This window comes from Pantherophis guttatus, chromosome 1, assembly GCF_059756535.1.
Source record: "Pantherophis guttatus breed Tessera chromosome 1, ASM5975653v1, whole genome shotgun sequence".
In the NCBI taxonomy this organism is placed as follows: domain Eukaryota; kingdom Metazoa; phylum Chordata; class Lepidosauria; order Squamata; family Colubridae; genus Pantherophis; species Pantherophis guttatus.
Genome location: NC_142063.1, coordinates 129,007,493 through 129,023,880, shown reverse-complemented (window position 1 = coordinate 129,023,880; position 16,388 = coordinate 129,007,493). Strand labels below are relative to the sequence as shown.

General features: G+C 39.1%; 2 protein-coding genes across 3 annotated transcripts in view; one reads left to right on the top strand and one right to left on the bottom strand.

Annotated features, from left to right (window-relative positions):
- Positions 1-16,388, top strand: part of LMLN (leishmanolysin like peptidase) — a 46,044-nt gene that overhangs the window by 21,864 nt on the left and 7,792 nt on the right. The window lies entirely within an intron of this gene.
- Positions 636-16,388, bottom strand: part of LOC117669128 (glycerol-3-phosphate dehydrogenase 1-like protein) — a 64,592-nt gene continuing 48,839 nt past the window's right edge. For both annotated transcript variants that reach the window (XM_034423315.3, XM_087881786.1), the window contains 7 exons: positions 16,208-16,385; positions 13,520-13,660; positions 8,913-9,051; positions 7,482-7,594; positions 5,305-5,538; positions 3,827-3,933; positions 636-889 (listed from right to left, as the gene is read on the bottom strand). In XM_034423315.3, the coding sequence (XP_034279206.1) occupies positions 793-889; positions 3,827-3,933; positions 5,305-5,538; positions 7,482-7,594; positions 8,913-9,051; positions 13,520-13,660; positions 16,208-16,385 (1,009 nt within the window). In that variant the 3' untranslated portion in view covers positions 636-792. The remainder of the gene's footprint in view (positions 890-3,826; positions 3,934-5,304; positions 5,539-7,481; positions 7,595-8,912; positions 9,052-13,519; positions 13,661-16,207; positions 16,386-16,388) is intronic.

Genomic DNA, 16,388 nt, shown 5'->3' with positions numbered 1-16,388 from the left:
GAAAAAATGATGGGATTGGGAACAATTTACCAGAGGAAATGCTGACCTTCCTTTCCAGCTTCCCCATTGGCTTTTGCTTATAGGAAGCCAGCAGGGAAGGACACAGGTTGTGAATACATGACCATGGGAAGCTGCAACCATTGTAAGTGCGAGCCAGTTGCCAAGCACCCAGATTGCATTCATGTGATCATGGGATAGCCAGAACTTCAAGGTCTGGTTATATAAGTACCACTGACACAATTTTGAATGGTTGCTGAATAAGTGGTCGTAACGGAGGGCTACCTGTAGTTGTTTTTTTGGCCACAAACATCTAATTTTAAATTCTACTTCACTCAATCTGAATTAAGAAATGTGGCTCTTGATACAAATTATGCAATTATTGGGTGTTCAGCACAAAAATCTGAACAATTCTCACAAGAGCTATAATTTGATGGTTGCTTTTCTGCAATTTCAGCTTCGTATAGAACATGAGTGATGAAAATGACATTCCCACTTCAGAGTCTTCTATAATTGGTTCCTGAAGTCAATGCCGAAATGCGTAATACCGTTTTGTCTTCACACTCGGTGCAGATGGTTACTCAAAAGGAATACAGAGTAATTTCCCTTAAGACCACAATGAAGTTAATACCAGAGGCTTTTTGTTTGTTTGTTTGTTTGTTTGCATGTTGCGCGCTTGCTTTAATTCTCCATTGTCAAGTTGACAGACACCTTACTTGCTGGCTTTATTCTCCATGTCAGGCTGACAAATCTTGAGTCGAGACAGGCTATACTGGTAGGTTGCAGCATTAGATTTTACATATGTTCCGGATGCTTTTGCAAGCAAGTGATGAACTCTTTGACTGACTTTCCTTGGTAGCAGATTAGGTAGATATTTACGAATAGTGGAAACCTAGGAGAAATGCAGTTGAAGGTAAATCTTCAGTCAGTATGTTGTTTCGTACCCTGTATAATCACTGATGTGTACACAAGGATCGGTATCAGTAAGGTAATTTTTAACTAGCAATCTTCTTTTAACTAGCATTTTGTTACACTTATTTTTATAGGCAAACTTTGTGATCTCTAGATACTCTGACCTATGTATAACCCTCATAATCCAACATAACTGGAGGCCACCAGGCACCTGGGTTGTTTATCTGTGTCCCATATACTTTTGAATAAGAGTAGCATAAGTACAATAAGTTTCCTGCTTGCTTAACACATAAATCTGATGAGGGCCTTTGAACATCAACAAAAAAAGATAAAATTGCTTCTTTGTAAAGCATTACGAGAAAACAGTAGGATGTTTTTGCTAGCCTAAATGTACAAGACCAAGGTCAACTGCTCAGATTAGCTTTGATGCCCTTAGCATTCAGATTTTTCAATACTCTGGAAGTGGCTGTAATAAAGATTATTTTCACATGTCACAGTCTTGATCTTAAAACTGATAATGGAACTGGTTGCATGATGAAAACGCTAGAGAATATTTAGATTACGACAGCTACATAATTGAAGCATTATTAAAGAGAGTCACATTTACTATCTATCACTGAATAGCGAAGCCAGACAGTTTTTCTCTCAGTCTGCTATAATAGAATACAGCAGGTTTAACTATTGGATTTCTGTTATCTCATAGCTCTTAAGCATGCACAATCGTTGCCATAGATTGCACCTAGGAGGTCCTTCCATTAGACATAATGAAGCTATCACTTCATTCATAATAAATGAGAACCAAAACCCCATCATTGTCTTGTGATTTGGAGCAGCTGCTTAATTATCCCTAAAACAGTGTTTCTCAAATTTAGCAACTTTGGACTTTTGATTCCCAGAATTCTCCTGCCAGAATTCTGGGAATTGAAGTCCAGACATCTTAAAGTTGCTACAGTTGAGAAAGACTGCCCTAAAGTGTATAGTGTCACCTGAGGAAATCTGGTCTGTCTAAGAGGAAATCCTTAGAATAAAAACTTTGGGAGCTGCCACAGATGGTTGGATATGTATTGGTTGCAAGCATGAAAAAAATCTATAGGAAGAAGCAGTCAATCCCTGTTTCCCAAGTTATCTATGGTATCTATCTAACAATCTAGTTCGGAATCTCAAGATCAAATTTCCCAAGTTATTTATCTAACAATCTAGTTCGTACTAGATCAGGGGTCACGAACCTTTCGGACCTCAGGGACCACTAAATTCATAATTTTAAATCCCACGGACCACTAATATGATTTTTTTAAAAAGATAAATAGTATTTAGTGCAAAATAAAAAATGCAAATCATTTTTCTGCAGATCACCAAAATTTTCTCATGGACCACCAGAAGTCCACAGACCACTGGTTGGTGACTACTGTACTAGATTGTTAGATAACTTGGGAAATTTGATCTTGAGATTCGTACATTTGATTTCTCAAGGATAGTGATAGCAGTTTGGTTAGAAATAAAGGGCACAAATTGTATAAATCAAACTGTTTCACAAGTTTTGTTTACAAATTGCTATAATCAATTTAAAATTTCAATTAACTCTGTTGGATGCTTATCCTACGGTTGGGTAGGTAATATATAGAAAACTATGTTCTGTAACTTTAACTGCTACAAGATGACTAATTGGCTGTGCTAAGCAGACATAAAAGAAGGCAGGAAGTTCATTCACTTCTGCTCCTGCTATTAGAAGTTGAACTGCTGAAAGGAACTGTGTCTGTGTTACTGAAGAAAACTGGAATTGTAAGCAAACTATGTTTTTGTGTTGAACCGTGATTATTTGAAGAAGTGTTATCTTTGTTTTGAGAAGCCAAGTTTGTTTTTTTTACTACAAGTAAAGACTGTTTATTTTTCTTTAAACGTTCAGAGTCTGTGAGTATCTGTGTGTTTTGCTAAGCAACGTATCTATTCGCTGTCTGGTCCGTTGCACCACTTTGCAGAGGGCAGTTTTACCCTCAACAAACTGTCCTTCACAATGAATGGCCATCTAAAAAGACTGAGGTCAAAAACAAAAGGAAGTTTTGTGGATGGGTATTCAAAAAATGCGGCAGAAAGAGGCAAAAGGCAACCAGAAGGGAAAGTTTAGTAGACACAAAAAAATTAAAAAGAGATACAAGATTCCAAGAGAGAGAGATAAAAGACTGACCAAAAAAATCAATAAACGATGGAATTTTAGAAAGACTAAGAGATGATTGATAATGAGAAAATATATTAATAAAATGGGAAAACACTAAAAAGACTGATGTCCTAAATTCCTTTCTGTGGAGAAACTTGAATTATCAATTTACCTGCAGTAGATCATGATGTACTGTAATCAAATGGAAATGGAAACCAAATTAAAACATTTAGAGATGTTCCATCTTTTGAAAGTAATTGTTTTATACCACAAGTATGGAATTAAATATCTGAATATAATTTCCCACTACTTAAAAAAAGAATGAAAAATTAGCACAGTGGAAAAAAAATCCTCTTTGTGAGTAGCTTTGCATTTTTTTGTTTACATAGGTGTACAAATATGATTGTTGGGTGTATAATAATTGGACATTGTATAACTAAGTAGCTATACCAATAAGGGTAACAACAAAAATTAAGTTGAATTAGTTTGAGTTGTAGTCTCAATTCACTGGAAATTTTAGATTAAATCATAATAATATCATGCCTAAAATTAGGACTAGTATAACTGGGTTGCAAAAATTCTGACCACTAGAGAGCAGCAAAGAGGGAGAGAGAGATCTGATTCTTCACTATTATCTAGTGAAAATATTGCTCTGGATTTTTGCAGCCAACAAAAATAACAAAACCCCAGGATTATAGTTAAAATGTTCTGAATGACCCATGGCTGCTCACAGGTGTATTTAGTATCTAAAAACAAACTACTTACTTGTCAACCAAATTCTTCTGCTTCAGGATCTTATAGACTTCAGCTGATGTTTGAGGTCCTTGTAGCTTCTGTCCATTCAACATTTCTTTTTCCAACTGTTCAATTGTCTAAAATAGGCAAAGTATGAATTGCTTGTTTTAGAATGAAAGGAAATGGCATTAAATTCTATATAAGCTGATGAACAAATCTGAACGTCTTAAAGCTCTAGCAACGAAAGGGCACCCTTTATCCTGCTTTTGTGTTTTCCAATACAACTTAATAACCAGGATTTTGGAGCAATTTCTAAACTTACTTGAGCTTGATGGTTTTAAAATTATGAAATGTATTATTATAATGATATAATTTAGAGCTAAGCTACATGTGACGCTAAACCTGCATTCACACCTTAACCATTGAATGAACCAGTTGGTTGGGTTCACAAAACTGATTTATCCTCGGGCACCTACTGTATCTTCTAACAGTACTCAATCTGTGTTGAAAACAACACATAAAGCCCATCTTCATTTTTGAAATATGGAGATAATTAGCTGACGCTAGGAGATGAGTCACAGTGGCGCAGCGGTTAGAGTGCAGTACTGCAGGCTACTTCTGCTGACTGCTGGCTGATGGCTGACTGCAATTTGGCAGATCGAATCTCATCAGGCTCAAGGTTGACTCAGCCTTCCATCCTTCCGAGGTGGGTAAAATGAGGATCCAGATTGTTGGGGGCAATAGGCTGACTCTGTACAACTGCTTAGAGAGGGCTGTAAAGCACTGTGAAGCAGTATATAAATCTTAAGTGCTATTGCTATTGCTGTAAGTGAATAATGGGGAATCTGCTTCAGAGGCAATGCATTCTCCCCGTGTTTGCAATGTGTGAAAGCAGTCTCAATTCAAACTTATAAAGATGAGGGTTTCTTTTTTCAATTATAAGGGCTGACTTTCAAGAAATCACAGGACTGTGGAGGCTACCTGTACTTGAAAACTTCTTAATTAAAAATTAAAAATCTCCCTTAAAAATTCAGGGAGATATTCACAAATACATCTGCCTTCAAAGTAGTTCATGTTGAATTGTAGAGCCCAGTCAAACATCAGGCATTGACCATAGGAAATGGTTTATGACATTTTTATTACGTCATAAAATGCTTTATGATCATTTTAGGTCATTAAATGGTTTATAAAATTTGCCAAATGTCAATTCCGTGGGAGTCATGGATCCCAGAGTTTGGATGCTTTCTAAGTTAGCCCACTTGAGGTACCTTGGTTGAAAATGTTTTGTCCCATGATGAACTATTTTGTCCAGTTAAAGGTTACAGACATGAGAGTTGTAGTAATATATACAGGATATTATCAGGCATGTCAAATCAAAAACAAGTTGGCCCTCTCAGCCAGCAGCATCTCTGGCTACTTCCCATAAATTGTGCTCTACTAGTCTATGTAGTTTTATCTTAAAAATGCAGCCAACTTCATGAAGGGAATATAGCAAAACATGTCCTTACTTTTCCACCACGTGCAAATGCTTCAGCCACCTTCCTGTTACGTCCCCCGTAGCATGTGGTAATCAGATCTGCAACCCCACAGCTTTCCAAAAATGTATTTATTGAGACTGTGCCCTTGCAGAAGATTTTAGCAAAGGCAATCATTTCCATCAAGCCCAGGCGAATCACAGCTGCCTTGGTATTGTCCCCAAAGCCCAACCCATCACAGAAACCAGCTCCAACAGCCACAATGTTCTAAAGTCCAATGGAAAAATGAGGAAGAAGAGAGGAAAAAAGAAGTCATCAGTTTAAAACATCAGATAATCTTGAGTTCTAATAACAAAGAGCAAACCCCACTCTTTACTAGCATTGATGATGTTACCTAGTTGGGTAATGAAACATCTGCAAGAAAACAAGCAAGCTCAGAGAGCACCTTCAAATCTTGGGTTCTCCCACACAAGACCCATAACTACCACTTTGATACCACCCACTAGGCTGCCAGGCTAATCCAGATGTTAATTATGTTTTATAGTTTTAATACATAACAAACCCAGCTAGCAAAAACTGAAAACTATGGCTGAACAAACTACAGCTTAATGTTCTAATTAGTGACTGTAATTAGTGCTAAAAATATATGGCTCTTATGTAGTAATAATTCTGTTTCAGAAGATTGCATAGGACAAAGAGAAAAACATAAAAATAACAGATTTTTTGAAAAATAATAAAAATATTCTAAAATAAACAAATGCGGGCACAATGCAAACCGGTAATAAAGGTAAGTAGAACCACCCCTGAATGAGGTAAAAATAATATTCCATTCCTAGGTGCCACCTTCAGTGCACTTTAATTTGAATTTGAATTACAGGTACTCCTTGATTTACAACCATTTGTTGACTGACTGTTTCAAATTACAACAGCAGTGAAAAAAAGTGACATGATCACTTTTCACACGACCGCTGAGGCATCGTCATGGTCATGTAATCAAAATTGAGATGCTTGGCAACTGGCATGTATTGATGACGGTTGTACTGTCCTGGGGTCATGTGATTATCTTTTGTGTCCTTCTGACAAGCAAAGTCAGTGGGGAAGCCAGATTCACTTAACAACTGTCTTGCTTAGCAATCAAAATTTTAAGACTCAGTTGTGGCTGTAAATTGAGGACTACCTGCATTTTATGATTGAATTTACTATGTACTGTCAAATTGATCTAAACATGCCCAAGATCAGTTTTACTTGGATAATACAAACTGTCACTTGTATTAATAATAGACAACTTTGACCTCTGCTCTACCTTCATTAGTCAGAATTAAGGGATTAAGATGCTAAAGCAGAAAATCATGAAAAATGATTGCTAAAAAAAAAAGCATGCACTTTGCATACTCAATTAGTAACTATAGTTGAACAGCTTTCATTAATATTAGAGCTACTGACCTGAGACAGACCTCATAGATGTATTTAATCAATCTTTAGAATGTAAAGATATACTGTTTCTATTTACTGGTGATAAACTCAATTAAAAATCAGTATGTAAAGCTTTTATGACACATTTTAACAATTAAGCAGAAAACCCAGTCTAGAGACCTGCATTTGGCTTAACTATGGTGGGGTTCACACAAATATTAAAATGTGGTGACTTTGTTTATAGCTCAGAGTGTTATGTGAACCGAGCCAGCGAGACAGATTAATCATGCCTGATGGTTTAATATATATCTGTTGCATATATCTAGCTCTTGAGTATTATTCGGTAAGTTACATTTAAGCATAGTATAGCTTAATATATCGCAGGGGTGTCAAACTCAAGGCCTGGGGGCCAGATCCGGCCCACATGCTTAGATCTGGCCTGCGGGGCCACCCTGGAAACAGCAAAAGACAGGTCTGCTGTACCTTTGCCAGCGAAAACGGAGCTCATGAGGGCTGCGTGCAGCTCTCCCAAACTTCATTTTCCCTGACAGAGGGTTGCAGGAGGCCGTCGCAGCTGAAAATGGAGCTTGGGAGCCCGTTTTCACTTGCAAAGTGCTCGGACCACCACAGGTGCCCCCAACACGAGTGATGTTGAGCTGGCCACACTCATCCTGGCCACGCCCACAACAGCCCCTGAGGTCAAACACAATCCTGATGCGGCCCTCAATGAAATCAAGTTTGACACCCCTGATATATCGTATGAACACAACTACAACTACTTCCTTGGAATAACAAACCTTTAAGGCCCCACAGAGTTCCACGGTATCACAGTCATCCACCACAGTAATTCTGAAATTTGGTGTTTGCATTAATTCTTTTAAGATCTTCCCATTTTTAGCATTTTTAGAACCTAAGAAAAGAAGCACATGCGTTAGAATTATAACTGACAATAGAAGAAAGCATTTGACTGGATAAAATTATTTCCTGTATGATTTTTCATTTAAATGTCTTTGTGTCAAAAATATACAGAAAATGTTTAAAAGAGAGACACTTTTCCTGTGAAAATTAGCTATTGGGTGAAATATTCCAAGTTGATCAAAAGACAGTGAAATAAATATGAAATAGAAATAGATTTTCTGAGGAAAAAAACAAGATTATATTATATTCTTAATAGTAAAATGGCAAAGTCAGTTGTGAATTGTGGTGAAATATTAATATAAAAAAATAAATACAGGTAGAATAATTATACCATGGGATAATGAAGGATACTAATTATGATTCTTTAAAAATAAAACACATATGCATGTTTTCTTTCTGATTGCATTGATTTTATCTCAAGCTTCCTGAAAAGACTCTACAGGTAGTCCTCGACTTACAACAGTTCATTTAATGACCATTCGAAGTTAACAACGGCACTGAAAAAAGTGACTTATGATTGTTTTTCAGACCGTTGCCACAGCCCCACGGTCACGTGATCAATATTCTACTGGGCCCACCATGCCATTGCATGCCAAAAGCGGGGGGGAACGCGCGTGGGAGGGCAGGGTGCATTGAATTATGGATGTGGGCTTGGGCACCCGCGACCCCCCCATGCTCCCCACGCTTTTGGCACGCAATGGCAAAAAGGTTAGCCATCACTGTCCTAGAAGAAAATAAAAGAGATTAGCTGGTTTTTACAGTAGTTGCTGTATGATGGGAGAGTAGATTAAAACTAGTTCAGTGTACCACAGGGACCATGAGGAAAATCTGGATTTGCAATATGGACCAGCTGCATTCCTACAATACGCTGATTGGTTTAATAAAGAAGCTATTTAGTTTGTGATTCTGTGCCTTCCGTTGTTCGTGAAAAATGGGTTGAATAAACTTGAGGTGTAAGCAAACCACAGTTAATTTAAGAGTGCTGGATATTACTCAGGACAGGGTCATCTGACCATGAATTTTACTTAGTGACATTGATCAATTACTGTCTCCCAGCCAGGCTGGAGGATTGTAGGAAGGAACCACATCCACTGCCTTGGACTTTCTGTGTAAAAATCAGGATGCAAATTTAAAAGATGAACGAGAGGGTGTGAGAAATGCTGCAATAGCATACAAAGAAAAGGACACAAAATCTTGGCTGATAAAAATCTATGGATTTTCTTTTTATAAAAAGAAGCTGGCTGACTCCATCTGCTAGTAGTGGATTTATTTCCCTAGCGTGACAGACCAATAATTTATGAGTCAATTACCGATGGTAGTTTCACAGAACATTTCATTTGCCACTTCATTGGCAATGTTGGCACCCATGAGCACGCTCATATCTATCTTCAGTTTCTCTCGGATGATGTCCGTGATGAGTTTCAGTCCTTCAGGGCCTTCGTCTATACCCTATTTAACAGAAAAAAAGAGGGGTCAAAGCAACGAAAAACCAAGTTGAACTGTGCTGCAATAGATTACTTTATGGAACCAGTTGTTTTCTCTGAAAATTGGGCAAGGAAGACCTAAGGATGACCTTTTTACCCAAGAACCAGTGCTGCAACAAACAGGGTTTTTTTCCCCTTTCTTCCTTCCTGGGAACTGACATTTCAGTTTCATTTAAAATTAGAAGCTAAGCTTCCCTTAGGGTACATCATGAGAGATGACCAGTCCATTCAAGCTGTAGTATCTTTGTTTCCAGGGTTTGAGGCCGTAACTTGTAGTAGCAATGCAGCATTCGTTTGCATATAGTGTTAGGTCCAAGCTCAGTAATGACACAGCAAAATCCAACCGAGTCCTAGCTTTATTTGCTTATGCCCAATGGACAGAATCTTGCCAAACTAAAGCCATAGCCTTCAACCCTAATAGATAAATCCTGAGAGATTACACGGTGTGGCTCCTCCCTCCCCATCCAGTTTGGGTCTGCACAGTCTTTTAAATTGGGCTTTTTGGTGGAATGGTGGTGCAGTGGTCAAAGTGCAGTATTGTAGGCAAACTGTCCACAGCCTGGAGTTTGATCCTGATGGGGTGCAAAGTTGACTTGGTCTTTCATCCTTCCAAGGTTGGTAAAATGAGGACCCAGATTGTTTGGGGCAATATGCAAATAATAATAATAATAATAATAATAATAATAATAATAATAATAATAATAATAATAATAATAATAATAATAATAGTAATGCTTACATTGTAAACTGCCCAGAGAGTGCTGTAAAGTGCTATGGGGCAGTATATAGGTTTAAATGTTTTTGCTATTGCTATATATTGCCTCCACTGTGGGAAAGCTCTGTGCTGCCAAGACTCCCCTCCACTGCTTCTCCAGGTACACACTCCATCACAGATAGTAAGGGTAGCCTAAATGAGTACCATATATGCAAGCCTGATATTAAGAAGGTCAGCTGAGCATCCCTGACATGATGGTACATTGTATTTTCTGATTCAGTTCAGTTGCTATGTTCTGATTTTGTAACGTTCATTTATTTATTCATTCAATTTCTATAGACACCCATCAATGACTCTGGGCGGCTTACAATTCCAAAAGTATAATATCACGATAAAAACAATAAAGAACATTTTTAAAAAATCAGAATGAAAAAAGATGCTTTTTAAAACATATTTTTAAAAGGCTTACAGTTAGTTTTTGACTTATGACCACAATTGAGTCCAAATTTTCCATTGCTAAGCAGGGCAGTTGATAAATGAATTTAACCTCATTGTGTGAACTTTTTTTGCCATAATTATTAAATGGATCACTGCAATTGTTAAGTGAACCATGCAGGCATTAAGCGACTCTGGCTTCCCGCATTGACTTTGTTTATTGGAAGCCAGCTGGAAAGGTTACAAACAGTGATCACATGACTCCAGGACAATGCAACCGTCATAAATACATGCCAGTTGCCAAGCAACCAAATTTTGATTCCATGACTATGGGAACGCTGCAACAGTTGGAAGTGTGAAAAACTAAGTCCCTTTTTTCAGTGCTCTTGTAACTTCACAAGGTCACTAAATGAATGGTTCTAAGTTGAGGGCTACTGGTATAAAGTAAGATATACACAAACATAGAAAAGCAAAATAATGGCTCTGAATTATAGAGGAAATATTTTACATATCAAAGCTGTCATTGGTCGGTGGGGCAGCTCCAGGCTGATTTTGCATGATCTGGGAAGCAAAGCAAGGCTGAACCTGATTGGTCCACATGGGAATGCTGGGCTGTTAGATAGTTTAAAAACTATCTTGGAAGAAGATAATGGCAAACCCCTCTCTTAACACTCAATAGGAGAGCTTCTTTAACATTTTTTTAGCAGAGCCATAAATTCTAAGCGTAGTGGAATATTCCATTTAGCAGCTAATTAACCCGACCTCATATGTCAACCGATACCTCCATGGCAACATGTAATCCTGTGTACGCTGCTAATTTAATCATATTTGCATCATTATGTTTTCTAGAAGTAGGTGAAAGGTCTTCACAAAAACAGAAATGGTATATGTCCACTGAGTAAAAGAGGGCTGAAAGCCAGAGAAAGGAGAAGTGACCTTTGACCAAGATCTGTGTGATCTGCTGACTGACTCACCACTCAAAGTTTTTTTGGGTGGGGGTGGGTGTTTTTTTTTTTTAAATCTTAATGTTTAAACCAGCCTGGAAAAGCCACTTGAAGACAATTGTTACTTCAGTTTTGAAATACATATGAAGCACTGATCTATAATTCAGTATTCAGAAAACAACCTGCTTGTCTATGCATTTATGAGACCCTGAAGCTGCAGTTGAGTTTTAAAACGAATAAAGGGGAATAAACCAGTGGTGGGTTTCTCCCGGTTCGGCCTGGTTCCGTCGAGCTGGTAGTGGTGACGATATGTCGTCACCGAACCGGTTCTGCCCCCCCGCCCACTCCCACCCCTACGTTATTCTTACCTTTTATTTGCCCCCACCCCCAATCTATTGCTGCCTCCTGAGTCCCAGCTGATGGCTAGAGAGAAAAAACACTGATCAGCTGTAGGGCGGCCCTTTGAAGCCCCAGGGCAAGAGTTTAAAGGGCCACCCTACAGCTGATCAGTGTTAAAAGAAAACAAATGAGTAGACCGGTGCCTGCAAAAATACATGAGTAGATCAGTGCCTGCAAAAATAAATGGGTAGATTGGTAGAGCTCTGCAAGCAGTTAAAAGCCTGGTAGACCAGTACCTCTGCTAAATCCTAAATAATTGTCACATGACCATCAAGCCACGCCCACAAAATAAGCCATGCCCACAGAACCAGTAGTAAAAAAATTTAGAACCCACCCATGGAATAAACATAGTTTTGAGGATTCCTATTGCAAAGTATGGTATTTCCCTTTCTTAAAAAATATTCCTCTACAATAGGAGTGTCAAATTCGTATTGTCACGGCGGCATCACATGAGGTATCGGGACTTTTTCTCCGCTTCGCTAAACCAGGCGGGGCCGCAGCCAGCACATGATGCATCCATCCCGTGGGCCGCAAGTTTACCACCCCTACTCCACAATAATGCTTTAAAAAAAAAAAGTTGTACAGAATGCCAAATCCCTTTACTGAAAAACATGGATTAATTTCACACATGGAGTTAAAGTAGAATGTAGTGTTAGCACCCACCGCTCTCCTAGAAGAATGAAAATTTTTGAGAAATGTTAAAAAAAGGCAGGATAAAATATTTCCCCTAAAAGAGAAATAAAAATCTTAAGGGAGACAGAACCTCAGAGCCTCGGCTCCCTACCCCCAAGCAGATACTAAACGGAGGCCAGCTTTAGAAATGTAGATTTGGTAATCCATTACTCCCTGCAGCAAGGTCTGAACAAAGGTAGGGTTAGCCCTCAGGCACAATAGGAATTGCCCAACAAACCTCTTCATTGCATCAGCCAAATTCCAACCAAGCTTAGCTCAGAGAAACTCCTAGGATTTGTACATGGCACCATGAGAGTCTTGTCAACAGCCAATAGAATATATGTTCTTGCACAGGAACAGAAAGTTCAACTGCAAAGCCCAAGAGAATCTATAAGCCCCCCCCACACTCAATTCCATGTGGTCAGCTACCCATAATCACACGTGCTTGGTGGTTCTGCTTCATCAATAAATGGACCAGTGGTGGGTTTCAAAATTTTTTACTACCGGTTCTGTGGGTGTGACTTAGTGGGTGTGGCATAGTTTGGTAGGCGTGGCAGGGGAAGGATACTGTAAAATCGCCATTCTCACCCCACTCCAGGGGAAGGTTACTGCAAAATCTCCATTCTGTCCCCAATCCAGGGGAAGTTTAATGCAAAATCCCCATTTCCTCCTGATCAGCTGGGACTTGGGAGGCAGAGAATAGATGGGGCGAATAGATTAGAACAGAATTTTTAGTACCGGTTCTCCAAACTACTCAAAATTTCTGCTACCAGTTCTGCAGAACTGGTCAGAACCTGCTGAAACCTACCTCTGAAATGGACCCTCTTTCCAATCCACTTCCAGCCTCAGTTTTGCCTCTGGTGCCATTCTCCCGGCTTGAAACTGAACCAGATGGATATTTCTCCCAACAGTAGTTTTTATGGTTTCTAGATTGTATGAACTTAGCCATTGTGATTTTTAAACTATGATTTATACTTTGGATAAACCATAAGCTTAGTTAAATGTGATTTGTTCCATAAACCATGGTTATACAAACTATGGCTTAATGCAGTGTGTAAACTGAGCAATATTTCATATATTTACATCAGTTATTTTTAAAATGGGTATGCGTAAGTATTTATTGAACTGTTTATTTTTTTAATTGCTGTATACTCCAGCTTTCTCCCATAAGTAGCATTTAAGGGGGTTAACAATAAAATAACAAAATTATCCTCATATTTTAAAACATATGTCAAACATACCTATCCCAAGAAGATGCCATTCCTTACCTTGATCAGTGAAATCCCAATTGCTCCTGCTTTTACGTGACCAGTAAGTTGCTCGCAAATTTTGGGAATAAACTGATGAGGTACGACAAATATTAAAATATCAGATTCCTCTACTGCTTCTACTACTTCTGGTACAGCAACCTGAGAGGAAAAAAGATTACAGCATTCTCCTACCGAATACTGAATGAGGAAAACACCCCGGGAGACGTTTACCACAACAAAACAATCAAGCACAGAGAACATAGAACAAGCCTTAAATATTTGTTTGCTCAACAGTTTGTGCAAAAGTGAAAAATGCAGACAGCTGGAACATATGCTTGGCACAATCTAAACATCACACATACTTATCTTTATTGCGATGTTTGCACACGGGTGTTTAAAAGCATGCGGTTTGTACACATAGCATCAGTGTTTCCTACAGCAATTGCAACAGGTGATTCAGGTTCCTTAACAAAACAAGAGGCTTGGACCACATAAGGTAGTTTATTTGAGAACATTCCATACAGAATTCTGTTCCTGCCACACAGAAGGAAGGGCTTCTCTTGCAGTTAATTCAGAGAGAAAAGCTGCACAGCTTTACATTGACAATACAGGTAGTCCTCGACTTACAACACTTCATTTGGCGACTGCTTGAGGTTACAGCGGCATTGAAAAAAGGACTGTTTTTCACAGTTACGACCATTGCAGCATCCCCGTGGTCACTCGATCATAATTCGGATGCTTGGCAATTGGTTCACATTTATGACGGTTGCAGTGCCCCAGTGTCACGTGATCCCCTTTTGCGACCTTCTGACTAGCAAAGTCAGTGGGGAAGCCAGATTCACTTAGCAACCGTGTTACGAGCTGCAGTGATTCGCTTAACAACCGTCACACTGAGCAACATAAATTTTGGGCTCAATTGTGGCCATAAATCAAGGTCTGCCTGTGCAGAATTCTTTAGGGACAGGTAGATTTTTAAATTTCAGCAATGAAAATGGCCTGAGACACTTTGGTCTAGTGTTCTGTTAATGTGCAGTGGGTGTCTGCAACTAAGTGGGAGAAAGGAAAGCAGGCCTTGCCCCAGAGTGGAATCACTGCACCTCTTTATAGAGTATGTGCCTATGCCCTAGTGGGGCATCATGTGCACTGTATGTATGTTGTGGCGCTTTATCTTGTTCTTTCTTGCCAGCAGAAAACAGACTGTTTTTTGGCCAGTAATTGCCAATTTCCCGCATTTTGGGGGACAGGTTAAGTGAGTCTGCTTATGTCTTTCATTCCACTTTTAGAATTAAAAATGAAGTGAGGTGTGTTTTTTTTGATCTCACATTTACATCATTTCTTTTTGGAATGTTATTTTTTTATAGGTACAGCTCATCCTTGACTTATGACCACAATTGAACTAGTGTTAAGCAAGGGAATTGCTAAGCGAGTTGCACCTGATTTTATGACTTTTGCCACGATTGTTAAGCGAAACACTGCGGTTTGTTAAGTGCGTCACACACTCGTTCAGCAAATCCAGCATCCCATCGACTTTTGCTTGTTGCTAGCCAGCTGGGAAGGTCACAAATGGCAATCTTGTGACCCTGGAACACGGCAACCATCGCAAATATATGTCAATTGCCAAGCTCCCGATTTGTCATCCTGTGACTGTGGGAATACTCAGGGGTGGTATTCACTTACCTTCGCTACCGGTTCGCAAATGTGAGCGCGTGCTAAGCCTTCCACGCATGCGCAGAGGGTCAAAAACAGGACGTGATGACATACAGGGAAGTGGGCGGAGCCTCCCACAGCCGCCGCTATGGTTCGCCCAAACCAGATAAAACTGGCTGAATACCACCACTGGGAATACTCAATGATTGTATGTGCAAGGACCAGTCATTGGTCACTTTTTTCAATACTACTGTAACTTCAAATGGACACTAAACAGGTGGCTGTAAGCAGAGTTAAAACATGGTGGTGTTTTTTTATTTTAATAGGCACTGCTTAGAGCAGGGGTCAGCAACTTGCGGCTCTGGAGCCGCATGTGGCTCTTTCACCCCTCTGCTGTAGCTCCCTGTCACTCAAAATATATGTCACAACCGCCAATGTGCGACATCCGCCGGCATGTGATTTTCAACCCCCGGTAGGCCAACCATGGATAAATCCAAGAAAAGAAAAGTTTCAGAAGAAAACAGAACGTTTAATTCAACTACATATGCTAGTTTTGTGGCCGCTCAGGAAATAGTCAGGCACAGGAAGGGTTTTGTGGCTCCCGGTGTTTTCTTTTCTGTGGGAAACGGGTCTAAATGGCTCTTTGAGTGTTTAAGGTTGCAGACCCCTGGCTTAAAGCCACTGTTGTTGTGAAATGGGTAGCTATATACTGTAAATTGTTTAAAGTAATGAAATAAAATAACATGCTGAGAAGAGATCAGATGCAGGATGCTGCAGCTGAACGTACATTATGACCACAAAAAAATAATTAAAACATTAGTTTATTTTATATGGCACACTCTGCTTGGAATTTTTAAATTTTTTCTGGCAATCAAGATAAGTCAATTGGCCCCACTGAACACATCTCACCTATATCCTTTATGTTTCAATGTCACATTATGTATTTGGGAGCTGTAATTTGTTCTCGCCTAAGTTACTTACTTGTTCTACTTTCTTTGAACTTTAACTGGAATATCATTTAAAACTGAAACCATTGTGGCATGTTTTGCTGTCACTTACCACATTTGGAGGTATTTTATGCCCTGGGAGATATTTCACATTTTCATGTTCTTGGTTAATGATCTCAGTGAGTTTTCGACCATTGATTAGTTCTTCAAATACCCACATCTTGACAACCGGGTCAAACTGGTTGGAGCTTTTGGTATTTTGGCCTACGATTTTTGCAATGGCAGATCCCCTT